We start from the raw sequence: 21,361 nt of genomic DNA, 5'->3' as shown, positions 1-21,361 counted from the left end.
TGCGCAAAGTCAGGAAATGAAAAGAGATCAAGGTTATACAAATTAATGTGACTGAAAATATTCAGCTGCATATAAATATACACTGTATATGGCTAAGTTACTGAGCACTCTGACTTTTCCATTTCTAATGTAATTTAAGATTTTTTTTAAACATACCTATATTGGTAATGTTAATTTAATAAGCTACTCCTACACACTGTACATGAAAACAGTACTATTGTTCTTACCACAAAACTGCTTACTTTCCCAGAGTGCAAAATAATTTTTGAACATGTTAACAGAAAAAATAAATGAGTTTATTTGTATCAATATTGAGCATTTTGAATTGCCTGTTTACCTGTAACACCAGACTCCAAAAATGACTGCAAAAAATACAAGTAAAAATCCCATGTAGGAGATCCACATGATGACATATATAGCATCCAAACCAAGCAAAAGCCAAGGTGCAGGAGGTGGAGGGGGCTGAGGCTTGGGACCACAAACAAGGGAACAGTCCTGACAGCTGCATGGTCCTGTAACATCATCCATAGATTCATTACAGCCTTTGGTAGCATTGTTCATAGGACTCATTCCACGGACAGAAATATCTAAGAGCAGAGAAATTAATTATAAATGTGAAACTTCCATTTCATTTCTGTGTTTCTTTATTTTTAAAAAATATTTATATTATATTATATTTATATTATATTATATTTATAATATTTATTTAAAAATATTAAAAGTATTTTTGCCATCCCCAAATGTTCAAAATTCACAAGTCAGGCCCCACCAAAATCATTGGATATTTGCCATTTAATTTTCGAGCCTTCAGGATTCACTCATCACATTTTTAGAATTTTCTCCATAACCATGAGGGCTAGAAACTTACTTTTAAAAATATGAAAGCTGAGATCCTCATAAAATCACAGGACCAAAGAAGCTGGGGCTTTAAGAAAAGCCTCTATCATCATAAAACTAGCAATAAAAGATGTGAACTTTGGCAATATAAAGGTGATTCTAAAGCAAGCAGTATGAAGTGGTTTTTAAAAAAATATATAAATTAAAATCTTTGTTTTCTTCACTTTTAGCACTAAAAAAAAAATCACACTTAAAACACATGTAACTTTACAGCGTGCAAATTCAACATATTTGGAAAAATTTGTACTCAGATATAAAAGGGGAAGGACTGTTTACACTACACTAGTGGTTCTCAGACTGCAGACCACTTGCAACCCAATCAGCACACAGCTCTGGCCCATATTATAGATAGATATATATAGATGCGACCCACATAACACAGACAGCTGCATATGCAGCTCAGGATGGTAAATAGTTGGCATAAGCCACTGGTTCTCAACCTGCTTCTGATGAACTGGGGGGAAAACCCTCCCCCCTACACACTTTCAGCACTTGTCTACACTAGAGAAAGGGGTCACTGTTAGGTCCAGCTTCACTGAAAATGTTAATTAACTTTGACCACTTTTCTCACGGCATGGCTACACTTGCAGATGTAGAGCGCTGGGAGTTAAACCAGTCTTCGGAGACCGCAGCAGGGAGAACACTGCCGTGTGTTTACACTGTCCAATTCAAGCGCACTGGTCTGACCACATTAGCAGCTCTTGCAATGCCACAGAGAGCAATGCATTGTGGTAGCAATCCCAGCGTTCAAGTGGCTGCGAAATGCTTTTCAAATGGGGAGTGTGTTGTGTGTATGTGGGGGGAGAGTTGGTTTTTGGGGTGCTGAGTATGTCAGCATGCTGTCTTGTAAGTTCAGACAGAAGCAGACCTCCCTCCCCCTCCCCCTCTCTCTCTCTCACACACACACACACACACACACACACACACAGAGCAAGCAGCATTTCACAGTAATGGTTGCTTTGTCTGGGAGCTGATAAGCATGGAGCTGTCAGAAACAGAGCTTTAAAAGGGAATATCTACATTCCTACAGCTGAGTTCAAAACAACAAGAGTGGCCACTTTACTTCAGGGGATTATGTGACTGTTCCAGAGGCCAATCACAGCACAGTAATGCAACACCTCATTCACACTGACACCCGGGCGTTTCAGCTGGGGCGCAGCAAGCGTTATGCTTCTCATGGAGGTGGATTATCAGGAACGCTCCAGCTGCAGAGTCTGAGCGCTCTAAGTGCCTTGCCAGTGTGGATGGGTTGGGTTAGGGAGCCTGGGGTTGCTTTAATGCGCTCTAACTTGCAAGTGTAGCCAAGCCCTCAGAAATCTAAACTATTAAGAAATACTGCAGAAATTTTTAAACTGCTTGCCTCTTAAATAGCTCACCTCTTACTACTGAATGAAAGGATACAATTAGAAGATAGTGATTAGAACAGCAAATTCTGACTATCAAAAGAGATAATTATCTACCTTGCTATGTTGTTTCAGTGTAATGAGGTGCTTCTCAACAACACTAACATTCAGCAACAATCACCAAGAAGCCAAGACAATTAAAATCCTCTCTAGTTCAGTATTTTTATAAAAGGTATATAATTTATACTGCTGTAATATACTTGTCTCATGTTATTCTAATACATTATTGGATTTTACTACCACAACAATGCATAGTGTAAACATCCATGTTTAGAACACAGGCCACACACAGAAGAAAAAAAGTTCAATTTCTTACCTGAAAAAATAGGAATGATGCTGAAAGGAGTCTGTCCATTATTCTTACTAAACATGTACTCAATCCAATTGGTAGCATTGCAGTCTTTAGCATCTTTCCCACATAGCAGCCCCAATGCTTTAACATTACTTGATGGTGCTTCCACATCTTTGCAGGCATTATACATGGCTAGGAAAAAAAAAAAAAAAAAAAAAAAAAAAAAGTGTTATTAGGAAGTATAAAAAGTCCATGCTATTAAACAAAACAATGTAATTTTTAAAGTTTATTTTGCATGTTGAATTCTGGAAGTAAACAAGCCCAAATTTACTTCTTTGAATTTACAGAAGATGCCTTAAGCTTTATACCGCAGGTGCAGAATTTACATCCAGATTTGGGGACGGGGGAAGAGAGAGAGAGAACACGAACTGATTTTAATCAAACCTAATGTACTTAATGGAGGAACTTCTAGGGATACTCAACCCTGAGTACCTAAAAGGAGGAGGATGTTCCAGGAGGCCCTCCTAACTACCACATGAAGTACATTTTTATTATTCAACCTTTAATTCCAAATAATCTCGTACATAGCATGAACATAAGCTGACTGAGAGGCCAAATCTACCTTATAATTACAACTGACTCAGGAGACCCAGTTACAATAAGGTTCAAATTTGTAATGTCGATTGAATTTAAGTGTTTAACTGGGCTAAAGCCTTGGACAGCTCACACTATAAACTGGAATTACATTAACTCAGTTGCAATTATAACAGACAGGGCACTCCACACAGTTTTCTTTGACAAAATGAAGCATTCAAGTACAATTTAGAATTTACACTTCTGTAAGAATAATATTTGTCTTAATTTCTTGTATACTCCTAAATATTGGAAAAACACTAGGACTAATATTTTGTCAATTATTTTTAAAAAGTAGCAGTGTTTTATGAAAACAGGAGCAACTGTACTGCACAGTCTCTAGACTTCATTTGTCACACTGAAACAAAATATAATTTTCTACCACAACTGTCAAAAATGAAAGTCCTACACCAAACCTTGATGCCACTATATGTTCATGCAAGACTTCATGGTTTCTCTCAGACTTGGATGACAATTATTTGTAAGCTTTTCATAAGAGGGCCTATTTCTTATTACAGGTTTTACAGTGTCTAACATAATGGGGACCCAATCTTGATTAGGCTTTTAGGCACTACCATAATATAATAATAATGCAAAACCACTTCAGCAAAACCAGAGGTGGTCACTTCATAATGGAAATTCTACATTCACATTAATATTTTAAGCAGCTTATTATTATAAAAAACTTTTCTAAGGGGTCCGTTGCTATAGTTTTAGGCACTTGCATGGGTCAAGAAAGAGATTCTAAGGTAAGTTACAAGCAAATGTCAAATGATCAACAGGATAAATTTCCACTCCCTCTCTCCCAGTTCCTCTACTGACCATAGACTTCCTTCAGAAAGACAATGGCATTTATCTGAAAATCTGGATGGAGTATGAGGAATTCACAATATACCATACCCAAGTAGCATAGTAACTGAACTGGGTTTGCTTACCATTGGCAAAACTCTCTCCAATATAATACTGTAGCTCTGTGATGCTAGCTTTGCTCTCTTTTGTGACAGGATCATAATAAGGTATCATTTTTGTAACATTCAAAAAGTCAACTTGATGTGGACTGCAGGTCAACTCACAGAACAGGTTAATTAAATTATAAAAACAAGATGGACATCTGCAGAAGAAAAAAAGCCAGTTAAACACTGGCTTTGATTCATACATGTACACACACATGAAATACAAAGAGATCCACTTTGAAGGAAACATTTTACCAGGAAAAGTAAATGTTTCTTACAATTAAAACTACTGAGGACTCAAAATATGAGTCATTCAGTCTTGTAAACTACTCTATCAAGACTTAAGCTTAAGTGGTGCATCTACCAATTACATAATAATTCTAGATTTTCCTAATCAAATGTCACTCCTAAGAAGAGTTCTCTCCTAACCGCAATTCAGCAGTGTTGTAAGGATGGAAGAAAGGAGTAAAAACCAACACAGAGACAAACTTAGGGAGTTGTTCTGTTACCTCCAAAAACGGCAGGAGCTGTAAAGGTGATGTTTAATCTGACTCAGTGTCACTTGAATGCGGTCTATTGTTAGAACAAAAATACCTGTGATGTTAGGAGTTTTACTAAGGGCGGGATAAGAAACAGGACCTTAAATTAAATAGGGGATAGAATGAAGTCTGGATTCCTCTTTGCATGGGACCCAGACACAACAAAAGGGAGCCCACATTCCCATACTGTGGAACAATAGAAAGAACCACTGTGCCTGAATACAAGTTTCTCCCAACCATTCCCATGAAGTTTTCTTCTTGACAAGATTTCCCCAGTAACACCAACTTCATTAAGTCACAAAAATGCTATTTTCTTTTTGTCAGCTCATAAAAACAGCTAACAGAATGTGCTTTTATTCACAAATGTTACAAAGTGCTAATCATTTCAAACTGATTGTCAGCATACCTGGAGAGAAACTGCAGAGGCAGCTGCAAGTTATTTTTCAAAGTCTGAAGCTGCTGAACATTGCAACAAACGCTAACGTTATCAAAGAGTAAACCCGGGCAGAGTTCCTTAAATAAAAAAAGGTCACAAAGCTATTAATTATAATCAAGTGGGGAAAAAAAAAAGTAGGATTAAGGCATTTAACAACTTCATACGTAGATGTCAGTAGAAGGTAACTTAAGAGAACACTTGTCATTCTGCTTCTGTGACAAAGAATTTATAAAATCATCATCTTAATTAGAAAGTTGTCAGGATACTGAACTTGACTTAACATGGATTTGTTATGGAAGAGGGGAAAAAGAGATTTCTTCTTGCCTGCAAGGGACTGTGTGTCTTTTTAGAGCTGCATGGACACTGTCTGGCTCACCAATTCACCAGTATGTAAATACAGTATAAGGGTACTGAAGGAGCAGACAGGATAAAGTATACACTTCCCAACTCGAATGATTTGCTCCTTAAGTTTGATAGTGTAATTTGATGATAAATCTCAGAAGAGATTCCAAAAGGCAAATTTAGAAACCAACAGTCCCGGGCCTACCCCCATCAGCCACTAAACATGAAATATACATACAAAGCAATTTAGTTCAGACTACCTTGAACACTTGGGTTACATCTACACAGCAAAAATAACCCACAGCAGCAAGTCTCAGAGACCGGGTCAACTGTCTCAGGCTCAGACTGCAGGGCTAAAAATAGCAGTGTAGACACTTGGGCTCAGGCCCTGGGTACTCAGACCCTCCCCCTCAAAAACTAGGCTTCAACCCTAATCTGAGCATCTACATGGATATTTTTAGCCCTGAGAGCCCAAGTCAACTGAACCAGCCTCTGAGACTTGTTGCCATGGGGTGTGGGTTGGGGGTTTTTGTTTTTGTTTTTTTTTTTACACTGTGTAGAGGATTTACCGCTGGAGATCAAAATTTAATCTGAAGATTTGTTACAGAAACTCAGAAGTTTTAGTTCAATGATATACACGGTACTAGCATGGATTTGGCAAGACCTAAAAATCATACAAGGCAGTGACAAGCTTGAAAGTGTGCACCAATTTTTTTAAGGCATAACGCAGAGTGGTAAGTATCAAGTGGCTCACCTAAACACTATTAAACAAAGATGTGAAGTCACTGGTGCCATTGCTTAGGACCAGCATTCAGTTCCCTAATGTGTGCAGCCATTTCATATTTTAAGGCCCAAGAACTTAGATTATTGCAGAAAATTATATTTAGGTCTTATTACACACATCCCAGCCCATATTCTATTTATCTTCTAGTTTCTAGAAGAACAGTCCAAAAGAAACATACCTGCATTAAGTCATATCCATCCTTTGGTAATGGTATTGGTAGTCCTGTATAGTTGCAGTTATATCTTTTACCTTCAGAAGCTATTCCGCACTCCCCATACCAAACACATGATTGTGAAAGTACCTAAATAGAGGAAGTTGTGTTAGATAGTTGCATGGTAAAGATTTAAAAGCAAGAGACTTTGTATCAAAATGGCAAATGTTTCAAATCACAGACTTTCAGAGAATTTTTAAATATTTATAATGGATGCAGAAAATATAAAATAAGTATGAGAAAGGCCTCCATCTAGACATTTTTCTTTTAATAGTACCAAAAGGAGAGTACTATCAAACTAGAATCATAACGGTTCAGTAGATACTAGACTGTGCAAGTTTTTAAATAGCACACAAAAGCTAAAACAAGACCAGCAGACAAGATAAAATCAGTTTAATTTCACACACACACACAAAATCACTTTCCTCCTCCAGAAATACATACATATCTTCCTGGCTTGGCTAGTTAAACACACACATTTGCCCATTTGTATTCCCAAAGAAAGCACATTTACTACCCTGTTGGTAGACAGTGACAGGACAGGTGTGGGAAATCACATTGGCAGTGTTATAATATGAAAGGGTTCTAGAGAACTCCCTATCCCACATGGTAGTACTTTTCAATCAAAGACCCCCCAGAAATGAATTTTAATGCTGGATAATATGGAAAAGCACCTGCTCACACAAGTTAAAATGCTCACAAGTGACAGAGCAGTTTGTAACCATTACTGTTCTAAACGCTATAGAAAATATTTTGAATCAGTAATGTATTTGTATGCTGCAGAAATGCATCAAATTAATGTGACAAGTTGATTTATTAAGACGGGAAAGCTGAAATACAAGTTTGCCATCAGTAATTTGCTATAATTTCAAATTCAGAGAAGATGCAGTATATAAACATCACAGAAAGAGCAAGGATTATGTAATGCAAAAGTTTCTCAAGCATGTCTCATTCATCACATGAGAGTCATCTGGTCATGGCAAAATTCAGGGAGTTGTTCTCCATCAGCAGCACTCTCCTCGCCACTCTTAGCTTAAGCGGATTGTTTGTCACCAACATAAGAGCGGTGCAGTGTTCCCCTATTCTCTGTACTGCTTTTAATTAGCTATAGAAAGGAACTTGAGATCACTGTTAGCAATGCACTTAAGAAAGTTGACTTGGTACTAGCTCAAAATTTACACTGTAGTATATCAAGAGTAGAAAAGTTGAAGGGACCTCTTTTTGGAAAGCTTAGCCTGAAATGCTCAGAAGACCATATCTGTATGCCTTTCTTCCTCCCTTTCATTTTTTTATTTTTTATTTTTTTTTAAACATGAATACATAAAATTTCTTACTAGTCCTTTGGATTCTACCATATGTAACTGAAACTGTAGAATTTCTGGTCTCTTCTATCACCATCAAACTAAATAGACAATTCAAAGTTCATCTACTCTGGCAATTTCAACACATGTATCAATGTACAGTACTGTACACTATCCTGTTATTCCAAAAAAAAGCATTTTAAACAGCCTCTAACCCTTTGCAAAAGTACTTGTGCAAATATATAATATAAGCAACACTTGAATGACATCACAAACACGCATTCAGTACGTATTATTGCAAGCTTTTCCATTCTGAAAGTTGCATAGGACAGTTTTACAGATAAAGATGGGGCAGAAGTTATCTTCTAAACAACCTTTACTAGTGTTTGTCAAACATCACATGCTTATAGTGCAAGGACAAACTCCTATGCTTTGTGCTTGACCATGAATAACTTTGTTCACTAATCCAAGGGACCTCTGACTGTCTCCAAACATAACATCTAAGAACTACACAGAATTACATTAAATGATTCCACAGCATCCAATACATGAAACATTTCTGTACTGGATGACTGACACAGAAACACACCCAAAAGATGAAGAAAAAAAATGATAGGACATTTGTCAGGGGGAAGAAACTGTACTTACATTACAGTAACTGTGGTTCTTTGAGATGTGTTGTCCCTATATATATATTTCACTGTTGGCATGCAATCAAGTCTAGATTATTTTGCTCAGCAGTGTCTGTTGGGGCTGCATTTGCACACCAAGTGTCTACAAGTCTCCAGCCGAGGGCATTAAGGGTGAGACAGCCCCCAACTTTCCCTCAGTTCCTTAATATCTGGGTTCTGTATGGCTATCAGACTCCATAATAGCAGGGAATGGGGGTTGGTCATAGAATCTATCTAGATGTCTCAAAGACCCACAGTTACTGTAGGTTAAATATCAAGTTCTTTTTTGAGTTATTGTGGGACAGCCTTACAAAAATTAGGGTCATCATAGAATATTAGGGTTGGAAGGGACCTCAGAAGGTCATCTAGTCCAATCCCCTGCTCAAAGCAGGACCAATCCCCAATTAAATCATCCCAGCCAGGGCTTTGTCAAGCCTGACCTTAAAAACCTCAAAGGAAGGAGATTCCACCACCTCCCTAGGTAATGCATTCCAGTGCTTTACCACCCTGCTAGTGAAAAAGTTTTTCCTAATATCCAACCTAAACCTCCCCACTGCAACTTGAGACCATTACTCCTTGTTCTGTCAATTACTAGTCAAATCTGGATGCTTCCACAAGAGAGTAGCACTGTACGAACACATGTCCTAACACCACATAGCTACTCTACAAGCATCCAGAATGGGAACATTTCTGAAAGAAGCACCAGAGGTCACTTGTGCCCTAGTCAAGTGAGCTGTGACAGTTTGTTTACGCTGACCGCCTGCAGGCACGGCCACCCGCAGCTCCCAGTGGCCGCAGTTCACTGTTCCCGGCCAATGGGAGCTGTGGGAAGTGGCGGGCTATATGTCCCTGGGGCCCATGCCACTTCCTGCAGCCCTCATTAGCCGGGAACAGCGAATCACAGCCACTGGGAGCTGCAGGCAGCAGTGCCTGCAGACAGTCAGTGTAAAACTGTCTCGCGGCCCGCCAGCTGAGTACACTGATGGGCCGCAGGTTGCCCACCACTGATCTAGGGGATACTCTAATCGGCTTAGTTCTGTTTATACAGAAAGAAAGCACTCTAAGGAAATCTACATGTGGTTTTGAAAGAGAGGTGCATAACCTGATGTAAATGAAAGACTATTTTTGGTAGAAATTTTGGGAAAGGTCTTAATGACATCCTGTCCTTAAAAAAATTATATGCTGGGGCCCTACGATCGAAGTTTGTACCTCCTCTACACTCCTGGCTGATGTTATTTTGACCAAGAAGACTGTTTTAATGGAAAGAAGGAACAGGGAACATGTAGCCAAAGGTTCAAAAGATAGGCCCATTAATCCCTTAAGGGCAATATTCAGATCCCAGGGAGCAAGATTTCTTAACTGTGTGCTGGGGGCGAGGGCTGTAAACTGTCATAAACCCTTTAGGGGTAGATTCATAGAGTTTAAGGCCAGAAGGCACTATTAGATCATCTTGTCTATATCTGCCCACCTGTGTTGGAAGGTGTAGAACTGCAAGATGTACCCTCAACAAGCTCATGGAGCGTTCAAAGTTCTTTAAATTCAGGAGACAGTCAAGTACGTTCGGAATCTATGCTCAAAATGACAACAACTGGCCTTGTGGCCAGGCCAGACCAGACCATGTGGCAGACAACTGTGTAATGTAGACAAGGCCTTAGAAAATGAATTACAAATGACCTCTCTCTTTAATGTGTTCCTCTCCCAGACATGATAAACATCAGGTATGCCCATCATTTAGAGGCATTACAGCTTCACATGAAAGGCAATTTTTTTGAAGACTGGAGATTAATGTTCAGTCTTAAGTGATTGATCCCAGGACTAGTGGTAATTCACAGGCAAACAGAGCAGCAGTTTCCTTACAAAAAAGGAAACACTAGCAAATTACTAACACTAAACCTAATCGCTAATTAGGTATTCACTAAGTACCTATTTACACAGTAAACAAACAGGTCACACAGTGTGCAAAGAGGCTGGTAGACATATGTGGTGAGAAAGAATTGAGGGGTGGTTGGGGTTGTTCCACCCTTGATTGGAGGCAGGAGGACACAGAAGGGGTAAGGCATAGCCCCAACAGACACTACTGATCAAAATAATCTAGACTCGAGAACACTGGGGACATGCACACCAACAGTGGAATATATACATGGACAAACTGAGGCTTTGTCTAGGGCTAGCCACCTGCAGGGCTGGATTTCCAATTAGGCACAGTAGGCACATGCCTAGGAGCGCCAGCATTCTAGGGGCACCTAAAAATTCAAAGTTTGCTGCTCCTAGGTCCTGGCAGGGGACAGGGCCAGCTGATGGGGAAGACAGCCCCACGCAGCCCTGGTGGAGCACTCCTTCCAGCAGAGAAGGCGAAGCAGCCCCCTGTGGCAGGGGAAAGAGCTCAGCAGTTAAACTCAGGGGGGCCATGCTGAGCAAGTGGGTCCTGAGGGAGCCCGGCCTGGGCAGGCCCCACTCTTGGTCCAGCCTGGGACTGACTGCACCACTCCCAAAGAGCCAGAGCAATCTCCGACCGGCCCCGGCCACACTGCCAGCTCAGCCTGGAAGACACAGTCACCTCCCAGCAGGGCCAGTGAGTCAGCCAGGGAGCAGGGCATGGGAGAGTGGGTCTCTGGGGAGGGTTGCGGGGGGCACTGGGAAGTTTGTTGGGAGTGTTTGTCAGTGTGGAGTAGGGAAGTCTGTGTGGGGCACTGGACAGTTGTAGTGATTGGGCTGTGCAGGGGGCAGTGTGCAGTTGTGGCGGTGGGCCTGTGGAGGGGGTCTCTGGGCAGAGGGGCTCTGAAGATGCGATGCCAAGAGGCATATAAGGTGTAAATCCAGCCCTAGCCACTTGAGTACATACATACCTAGGATCTTGAACAGGATTGTACTATGGTGGCTAGGCCAAGCAACCACCTTACTACCATGGCCACGCTATTTCTAGCGCATTGCTCAAGCAGAGCTAGTGTGTGTATGTCTATCTGACCTCGGAATTACTCCCCCCAGCTGCACTGTAGACATAGCATTATATGGTAATTATACAAACACTCTGATGCCAGACTATAACTGGGGGGGGGGGGGGGGGGGCGCTCCGGTGGATCAAAGCAAGTTTGATATAACACGGTTTCACCTATAACACGGTAAGATTTTTTGGCTTCCTGAGGACAACGTTATAGAGTACACCTATAAAGGTGTACAAATAAAATTAAAGCCCTGCTCACTGGATTTGTGGTTGGAGTTTATTGGAAGAATTTGGTCAGCTAGATCATGAACTGGGCTACCCATCCAGATTTCATCCTTCCAAAAGGGAGAAAATTCCCGCAAGCTGAAGAATTTCCATCCTTACAAATCTTTGCATCCTTTATCTGTTGACATAAAGAAAGAAGTTTCCTTCCATGTGTCGCAAGTATTTTTTTGCTGACTTCATATTCCAACATATCATTTAGTTGTAGAGAGCACCTGGAAATCAGTTGTACTTCTTCTATACAAGTATACAGTGAAGAGTACTTAAAGAGTTAAGTACAAAAGATATTTTTTCTTGAATACAAAAGTTAGATTGTGTACAAATATGGTATGTAGGCAGCAACTAATTGAACCAAGCATCCATGTACATTATGTATCTTCAGCTGGAAAGTTATCTTGGTGACTTCACAAGCCTTAAAACACATAATAGATCATGGAGACTGCAACAGCAGGTCCCAGATTCAAGTATCTGAGTATAGTAAAGTAAAGGCAAGGCCATACTACACAACATGTGCTCAGTAGAGAGAAGAGTTGAGATTTATGTATGATAAGAGGCCCATTCACTGCATACCAAAAAGCTCCAATTTAATGGGAACTTTGGTGCACAAAGAAGCCAGGATCTGGCCCAAAGAGTTTACAGTTCAATTCTACCCACTCATATTTTTGCATGATGTTTCTGATAATTTCCAAGTGCACACTGACCATGGCACCAAAACAGGTTTAGCAAACAAAGACAGTAAAGAAAACAAGCCAACTGAGTGGCTTGATAGTTTAAATACCACCAATGTGATTTTTATCATATTAATTTATGCTCATTTTGGAGTTAATTGTGTGACTGGGGGAATCTCAATTTTCAGAAAATGGTACAAAGTAACAGGTATTACATATATGTAAAACTTAATACGTAGAATTAGGAATCAAACACAGAAATGGAAGAACACACATATTAGTACTTGTATTTTTTCTAGTCAATAAAAACAACTTTTATCTATCATTTAAGTGGTGGATTGTTGTGTTGCTGGAGTCATGTTGATCCCAGGACATGAGACAAAATAGATGAGGTAATATCTTTTATTGGATCTACATCTATGGGCAAAAGGGACAAACTTTTCAGCTTCACTGAGCTCTCTCAGGTCTAGAGAAAGTAACCAGAGTGTCTTAGCTGGTTACTTTCTCCAGACCTGAGGAAGAGCTCTGTGAGGCTCAACAGCTTGTCTGTTCTACCAACAAAAGTTGGTCCAATAAAAGATATTACCTCACCTACCTTGTCTCTCTTAAATGGTGATTGTCATTACTAAAGAATCAAGCACAAAGACCAGAAAAACCCAGTAACTATTTTCATGACATTAGCGTAAACTGCCTGTTCTCCCACTCCAAGCAAGTTAAATGTTTTGAGTGGAATACAATCTAAGCCATGGTCATGTCTACACCTAAAACACTACAGCGGTGCAACACTACCACTACAGTTGTAGCATGCCTATGTAGACCCTACATATTCCAATGGGAGGGATACTCCCATCAGTATAGGTAATCCACCTCCCCAAGAGGTGGAAGCTAGGTCAGCAGAAGAATTCTTCCATCAACTCAGCACTGGGTTTTTCACATCCTTGAGAGATATAGTTATACCGAAGAAAGTTTCCTAGTGTAGACCAGGCCTATGTGTACCCTTAAGATACTATAGTGGCGCAGCTGTAGCGCCTCAGCGTAGACACCCAATACAGAGGTGGAAGGGGTTCTTCTGTCACTGTAATAATCCACCTCCCCGACTGGTGGTATCTTGATTGACAGAAGTAGTCTTCCATTCACCTAGCACAGTCTATGCCAACGGTTAGGTTGGCTTAACTACATCTCTTGGGGATGAAGCTATGCCAATGAAATTGTCAACCCTTAGAGTGGGTATATTTATACTACAACCTGCATTAGTGAGATCCTAACCAATGAAACTAGAGAGAAAAAACTGTTTAGTCTTGTCAATTCCTGCTATCACTTACAATAAATTTGCAAGACCATTTGAGAGTAAACTCTCAAACTTCTTTGAAGTTAGTAGCCTAAAGCCACTGTTAAAATGTTCAACCATTAACAAATGACTAGCAAACTGATCATATGAGTATTCCATGTAGCTACAATTATGGTAAAGAGGGCTCATCCCCTCCCTACTCTTAATCAATGTTCAAGGGATTTACACAAGTAACTATTTCATTCTCATTGATAAGATGTTGCAGGGAATTTCTCAAGTAAGTTCCCCACATGTCAAGGGAGGCTGGATCTTAAAATATTTAAAAAAGAAATAAGTTATTAAAAAAACAAAACAAAACCCTTAGTCTGGTCTCTATTACGGGTATACAAACTAAAGGTCTTATTTAATCCTCTGACATTAGAATTTCTCTATGTGTATAGCAAGGGACGTACATAGCTTTAAAAAAAATAAGAATGTGATGATAAAATTCAAATTGTCAAAAGCAGGTGTAGTACCTGAAACTACTTAAAAATTATTTGAAACTGACCACATTGATAGAGCCAGAAGAGTTCCCAGAAGTCACCTACTACACGACAGACCTAAGAAAATAACAGAACGCCACTAGCTGTCACATTCAGCCCCAACTAAAACCCCTCCAACGCATTATTAAGGATCTACAACCTATCCTGAAGGATGACCCAACACTCTCACAAATCTTGGGCGACAGGCCAGTCCTTGCCTACAGACAGCCCCCCAACCTGAAGCAAATACTCACCAGCAACCACATACCAAACAGAACCACTAACCCAGGAACCTATCCTTGCAACAAAGCCCGTTGCCAACTGTGCCTACATATCTATTCAGGGGACACCATCACAGGGCCTAATAACATCAGCTACACTATCAGAGGCTCGTTCACCTGCACATCCACCAATGTGATATATGCCATCATGTGCCAGCAATGCCCCTCTGCCATGTACATTGGTCAAACTGGACAGTCTCTACGTAAAAGAATAAATGGACACAAATCAGATGTCAAGAATTATAACATTCATAAACCAGTCGGAGAACACTTCAATCTCTCTGGTCACGCGACTACAGACATGAAAGTTGCAATATTACAACAGAAAAACTTCAAAACCACACTCCAGCGAGAGACTGCTGAATTGAAATTCATTTGCAAATTGGATACTATTAACTTGGGCTTGAATCAAGACGGAGTGGCTAAGTCATTATGCAAGGTAACCTATTTCCCTTTGTTTTTTCCTACCCCCCCTCCCCAAGACGTTCTTGTTAGACCCTGGATTTGTGCTGGAGATGGCCCATCTTGATTATCATACACATTGTAAGGAGAGTGATCACTTTAGATAAGCTATTACGAGCAGGAGAGTGGGGTGGGGGGAGAGAAAACCTTTTGTAGTGGTAAACATCCATTTTTTCATGGTTTGTGTGTATAAAAAGATCTTCTGTACTTTCCACAGTATGCATCCGATGAAGTGAGCTGTAGCTCACGAAAGCTTATGCTCAAATAAATTGGTTAGTCTCTAAGGTGCCACAAGTACTCCTTTTCTTTTTGCAAATACAGACTAATACGGCTGTTACTCTGAAACATTTCAAGTTGACAGTGTACCTTTAATCCTGGAAAAGTCAGACTCATCCCATTAACTAACGGGGGTGGGGGGAGGGTTAAGTGAGCAGAATGCTCTGAAATTAACCAAGTTCAGCTAGAGCACTAGAGGAATTACTTTTAGAAATAGTGCCATCGGACCGTCTGATACTACCACATGGCCAGAACTTCACTTTTATATCTAATCTGAAATAGAACATCCACAAGAAGATTATAGTCTTACACCACGCTGGGGCCTTAGTTGGATATCACTCAGAGGGAAGCATATCACCTACTAAATCACTACTTCCTTCAGCTGTTTTGGCTGAGAGCGCTGACTGGATCATAGTTCAAGCAAAAAGAAAATCCATTTCATGAATCAGCAACACAACGCACTTACAATTGACTTTACTACACTTTCAGCACTATATATGCAGTGCAGAAATGGTTACCACAAAAAAAAAAAAAACAGGTTAATATTTAGCTCTTGTTGACCTAAACATATTTTTTCTTCTTAATACATGATAGAGTGCTAAAAGAATTCACCACATGTAAGGAAACTTGTAGTAATATACACTATCCATGATTCCAAAACATACAACCACCAGCCCCCACTCCAGCATAAGGTCAGCATTTCTCCCATGAACTAAACGGGTGTCCTATATATCAAACTCAGAGACCAACATCTTTAATGTCTCAGACAGCCTTGACCACCACAAAACAAAAACTATGATGGATCCCTGAACTCCAAGGCAAACACAGAGAACAATGATTGTGCTGTATGGATAACAATGAGGAACTATTTGTCATCCTGCATCAAACACTGGGTGGTTATCAAAGATCGTATTCAGCTTTCCTTATCCTCCTTACCTTTCATTTCTAATCTAAAACGTTGGAAAGAAATTCAGTGAGAAAGATTACAGCAGCACCAGTGAGACACACCTTTATTTCCCTCCTTCTGCTCTGCTCTGCCCTCCCCTTTTTCTCCCCCAACACACATACAGACCTGGATATTTACTGTACCTAGCCTCCTGTAATGCACAATCAGTACTTCTGTTGGAATTTCCTAATTACACAGCCATCCTCCCAATATTCATATTTGCTCCAAAAAAGGGGATTTTTTTTCCAAAGGTAACAGCACATTTATTCATTGGGAATTCATTCATTATTAATAGGTCAAGTTTCCCCACACAGACCACAGGACTGGAAATTACTGCCAAGTGTAACTGATAAGCATAAGTGTCATGGCCTTTCAGGGTTGAATACTAAAGCAGACAAAAGTTGTAAATAAAGTTAGGGTAAGACTACTTTTTTAAAAATAACTTAGGCAGGCTAGCAGATGCACTTGATTACTGTTTGACCAGGGTTTCAGTTTGACTTGGTCACAAGTAAAAATTACTTTAGCTGTGGGAATGCTGCACGCATATCAAGGGCAGTACATAGCTCTTAGCTAAAATTTGTCTACAATCACAAAAGTACCAAACAATTCACTACTAGTGGCAGTCCCTGTTTAGATATCCTGCATTTGAGTAGTAGGGCTGTTGCACATCAGGAATGAAGAACACTCTCAGGAAATAAGTAGGAAAGATTGCAGGCAGTTTGCCAGGCTGTAACCATATCTATTAGGCATTCACTTTCCCAAACACAATTTATACATCACCCCTTGTTTATAAAAACTCTTCTCTCCACCTTCCACCAGAACACTGCAAAACCCAGATCAGAACCTTAACATAAAGAAGTAGCCACCTGTTTTTACTGTTTTGTTCTGAAGAAGTTTTTTGTCTCTTCAGTGACTCCCTTTGTTTTTACCTCCATTTTGAACAATATGTTTTGACAAATACTTTAGGAATTACTTTCACATTTATATAGAGCTTTTCATCCAAGCATCTCAAATAACTTTACAAAGAGGGGTATGTAATGTCTCCATTTTACAGATGGAGAAATTGAGGTATAGTGATTAAGTGATTTGTCCAAGGTAACAAAGCAAGTCTGTGGATGAGCAGGAACTGGAGAACAGGTCTCTTGACTCAGTTTGTGTTCTGAAACACTAAACCAATGGATCCCAAGGTTACAGAAATGTCTATTAAACAATTGTGTTGGGAAGAAATGCAATCTATTCAAAGAGCTAAATGTTTATTTTGACGGCTTCCTTTTCATACTTCCATGTAAGTAAAAACCACATACAATTAACACAGAAAGGACCGTCACCATCCTCAGAAACCATTTCCTGAAAAGCACTAAGTTTATATCTTCATATAGGGATTGCAACTAAAGATAGCTGCAATCTGCGAAAAGAAAAAAATCTGTTTTGCTTTTACCAAACCAAAGGAAAGCATACAATATTAACAAACAACCTTGATTACGGAGCACATCTATTCATCCGGGTTGTTCATTCTTTGCTAAACAAAACTAAAATCATCTGCACCAGACCTCAGTTACAGTGCAGTGCAGAGTTTTCACTGTAAGCAGCAAGTACTGAGTGAAAGGCCTGCAATTAACATATCTCCTCTTTTATTAGAGCTGGGCAAGGCTTGAAAAAAAGCCTTCCTAATGCCTCCTAGCTTAAGGACTATAGCCACGTCCACACCCCGGGCGACACAGTTATACCGAACTATCCCTCCGTGTAGCCAGCACTGCATCAATGGGAGGGGTTCTCCCCTCAACATAGCTACTACCTCTCATGGAGGTGGCTTAACTTCTCCTTGTCATCAGTGTAGAAGCATCTTCACTTAAGTGCCACAATGGTGCAGTTGTGCCACTGCAGCATTTTAAAGACCTACCCTAAGTTAGTTTAGAAGTGAAATAATATATAATGAATCTTAGGTTACAGAGGCCATTAAAATCATTTTGTCTTACATTGTTTAAAGTTTCATCTTACAGCATTTGTGCTGAGTTTCATGGATGATCTCTAACCTACATCTGTACCATGACACATTACAAGATGTGAATGATCATATCCGTTTTGGTTATAAAAATGAAAGAGCCCTTAAGTGTAAAACAGTATATTTTTATACATCTTTTACACTGAGATATTCTGAACTTAATTATGTTGTACTGCTGCTAAGGTTTGCCTTAGGCTCCCCAAGAGATTGTTCAGTTTAAGAAGTTCACATTGGACCCCCATATAGAAATTTTACAATAAGATTTGGTAGAATGAATTATCAGGAGATAGATATAAACACACACACACCAACAGAGAAAAGATGGTCCAGTGATTAGAGCAGTAGCTTAGGACCTAGAAGATCTAGAGGGTCAATACGTTGCTCCACCACATATTTCTTGTGAGACCTCAGGCAAATCGCTTAGCCTCTCTGTGCCTCAGTTCCTCTTCAGTAAAAATTAAGGTACTTCCCTACCTAACAGGGATGTTGAGGATAAATATATAAATAACTGTGAAGCACTTTGAAATTTACTTATGAAAAGTGCTAGGTATTATATATTATTACAGCAGTTCCTGATTCCAAAGTGGGTCATGACCCTGTTTTAACGGGGGTCACCAGGGTTGGCTTCAACCCAGGGCAGTGTGGCTCAGGTTACAGGCCCCCTGCCTTGGGCTGAAGCCCTTGGGCTTCAGCTTTGAGCCCCCCACCCAGAGTGGTGGGGTCAGGCTTCGGCTTTACCCTCACCCTGCACCTGGGATGGCGGGGCTCAGGCTTCCGTCCCCCGTCCTGGGGCCGTGTAGTAATTTTTGTTGTCAGAAGACAGTCACGGTGCAATGAAGTTTGAGAACCCCTGAATTATTATATACTAAGTACTAGTATGTCTGGTTGGAAGTGATGAGATGTTGAGGGCAAGTTACTAAATCTATCTTCTGTGACAGAAGATATTTACATGGTTCCCAAGAACACTGTAAACTCAGGCCTTGATTTTGCAAATACTTACACATGATTATCTTTATGACAACTCATGGTTGTAAAGTGTTTGCAGAACAAGGGCCCAAAACATTAAAGCTGCAGTCAAGTCCAATTAAATCAATGGGACTAACAGTGCATAAATGTTTGCAATGCAAGCTTGGAGCACAGTCAGTTTCAGTGTTCTTCTAGTATGGAGAGTCAGCCTCTCCTGTTGTGAGACTTCCACAGGGTAACAAGTAAAGGAAACTCTTAGCAAGGGAGGGAAAATATGACTATAAAACCACAAAAGATTAGCAGGGGAACAAAAGTGTCCACTTTTAACGTTTTAATTTGGCAATACCTTTTAAATAAAAATGATGTTTACCAAAAAAACTAGTTCAGTCATGAGATCTGCGTTTGCAGACCGGCAGATTTTTGAGGGGCTGGGACTCGGAAAAGAAAAGAAAAGAAATAATCTGCTCCAACACGAGCTCAGATGAAAGCCATCAGGTCTCTCTCTTCCCCAGTGAAGTCGTGTCTCCTGCCTCCATTCCCTCCATGCGTGGCCCGGCACCACCCCGCGAAGCCGCGGCCGAGCCCGGGCGTTTTCCAAGAAACAAGAAATTACTGCTACTTTTCTACCGCCCAGCGGGGCCGCGCGGATTGCCACAGGGGAGAGCCTCTGCCGCACGTGTGGGAGCGGAGAGCCCACCGGAGCCACAGCCGCCGGCTCAGCCCGGTCACAGGATGGGGAAGGAGAAGCCAACACAAGCAGAGGCACAACCGCCAACAGCTCCCAGCGTAACAGCCCCAAGTCCAACCGCTTCCACCCCGGGGGGGCCCTTCCTGCGCCCCCCCCCCAGTCTGCGCCCCGAGACTCCAGCAGAGGGCGGGACCCAGGGCAGAGGGGAGCCCGGAGCCCTCCGCCGCGCCACCCTTCCGCCCCTGGCCAAGGGGGTCGCCCCGGCCGGGGAGGCCCCTCGCTCACCAGCGCCGGGGGCAGCACCAGCAGCCAGGCGAGCAGGCTCAGGCTGCAGAGGCCCCGCCTGGGGCTGCGCTGCTCGCTCCTCATGCCGGGGCCCGCGGGGTGTCTCTCTCCTGGGGGGCCGCTGCTGCCTGCCGCTCTCGTGGCTTGTCGGGGCGCCGGCAGTCGGGCCGGGCCGGGCCGCGCTCCCCCCGGTGCTGGGCGGGGCCGGACGCCGCGGGGCTCCCTGCGAGTGGCTGGAGGCGACAGCGTCTCCGCTTCTGCCCGCCTCTGCCACAACCGCCCTGGCGCTGCGGCTCCGCCTCCTCCCCGTCCTGGCCGGGCCGCGACCCCGCCTTTTCCTGCGCTGGGGGAGGCGCCGCAGCCTGTCACGCCACCGCCGGGCCCGCCCGCCGATCTGCCCCCCTGGGGCCTGTCACGGGCCGCGCGAGCCAGGGGCTGCCAGTCACCCCAGGGAGAGGCCTGGGGGCCGTTGGCGGGCGAGGGAGGGGAGCGTTCGCCACGGCGCGGGGCCTGGCAGTGGCATCCCCTGGGGTTCGGCTGGTGGCAGCTTGTTCAAAAGGGCCCCCTTAGCCCAGCTGCCTACAGGGCCCACCAGGAGCAGAGCTTTTGCGGTAGCAGATGAGGCAGTTTCGAAGGGAGGGCTTGGAACAGAACCACGAACCCAAACACCCCTGAGATGCGGGTGAAGGCAGATCCCAGTCTTACGGCTGGGCCCTGCACTGGCTAGCTGAAAATCTCAGAGTTTGGATCCAAAATTTGCACTGTGGGCTGCTTTGTACTGATTGCCTGATTTGTGAGCACAAACGTAGGCTTGGTCTACACTACATACTTACTTGGGTATAACTGTCGCTCAGGGGGTGTGAAAAGTCCACACTCCTGAGCGACGTGGTTATACCAACCTTAACTCCTGTGTAGACAGCAGTGTGTCAACGGGAGAGCTTCTGCTGCCAACACAGCTGCTGCCACTTTTTACAGAAGTAGAGTTATTAATCCAGTGGGAGAGCTCTCTCCCGTTGGCTTAGAGCAGGGGTGGCCAACCTGAGCCTGAGAAGGAGCCAGAATTTAGTGTATATTGCCAAAGAGCCACAGTAATGCAGCAGCTCCTTGTATTTAGCTGTGACACTGGATATGTTTACAAGGGGAGAAAAAACTCACAGCTGCCCCCAGGCCAGCTGACTCAGGCTCCCGAGGCTAGTGCTCTGGGACTGAAAATTTGCTGTGTAGATGTTTGGGCTTTGGCTGGAGTGTGAGCTCTGGGACTGTGCAAGGGTGAGGGTCCCAGAACACTGGCTC

At 42.1% G+C, this 21,361-nt stretch overlaps 1 protein-coding gene across 3 annotated transcripts in view; it reads right to left on the bottom strand.

Moving 5' to 3' along the window:
- The window catches only part of NPC1 (NPC intracellular cholesterol transporter 1), a 52,028-nt gene extending 31,658 nt beyond the window's left edge, over nt 1-20,370 (bottom strand). The window contains exons 1-6 of one of the 3 annotated variants that reach the window (XM_073331384.1): nt 20,069-20,370; nt 6,458-6,580; nt 5,124-5,230; nt 4,161-4,336; nt 2,617-2,784; nt 338-587 (exon numbers count right to left, since the gene is read on the bottom strand). In XM_073331384.1, the coding sequence (XP_073187485.1) occupies nt 338-587; nt 2,617-2,784; nt 4,161-4,336; nt 5,124-5,230; nt 6,458-6,580; nt 20,069-20,152 (908 nt within the window). In that variant the 5' untranslated portion in view covers nt 20,153-20,370. Of the gene's footprint in view, nt 1-337; nt 588-2,616; nt 2,785-4,160; nt 4,337-5,123; nt 5,231-6,457; nt 6,581-20,068 lie in introns of those variants that run through there. The other 2 variants (XM_073331386.1, XM_073331385.1) reach the window with 2 other exon arrangements.
- Nucleotides 20,371-21,361: the final 991 nt, after the last annotated feature.

The sequence above is a fragment of the Lepidochelys kempii genome, chromosome 2 (assembly GCF_965140285.1).
Source record: "Lepidochelys kempii isolate rLepKem1 chromosome 2, rLepKem1.hap1, whole genome shotgun sequence".
Lineage (NCBI taxonomy): Eukaryota > Metazoa > Chordata > Testudines > Cheloniidae > Lepidochelys > Lepidochelys kempii.
The sequence above is the reverse complement of the archived record's forward strand: the minus strand, read 5'-3'. Positions and strand labels throughout refer to the sequence as shown.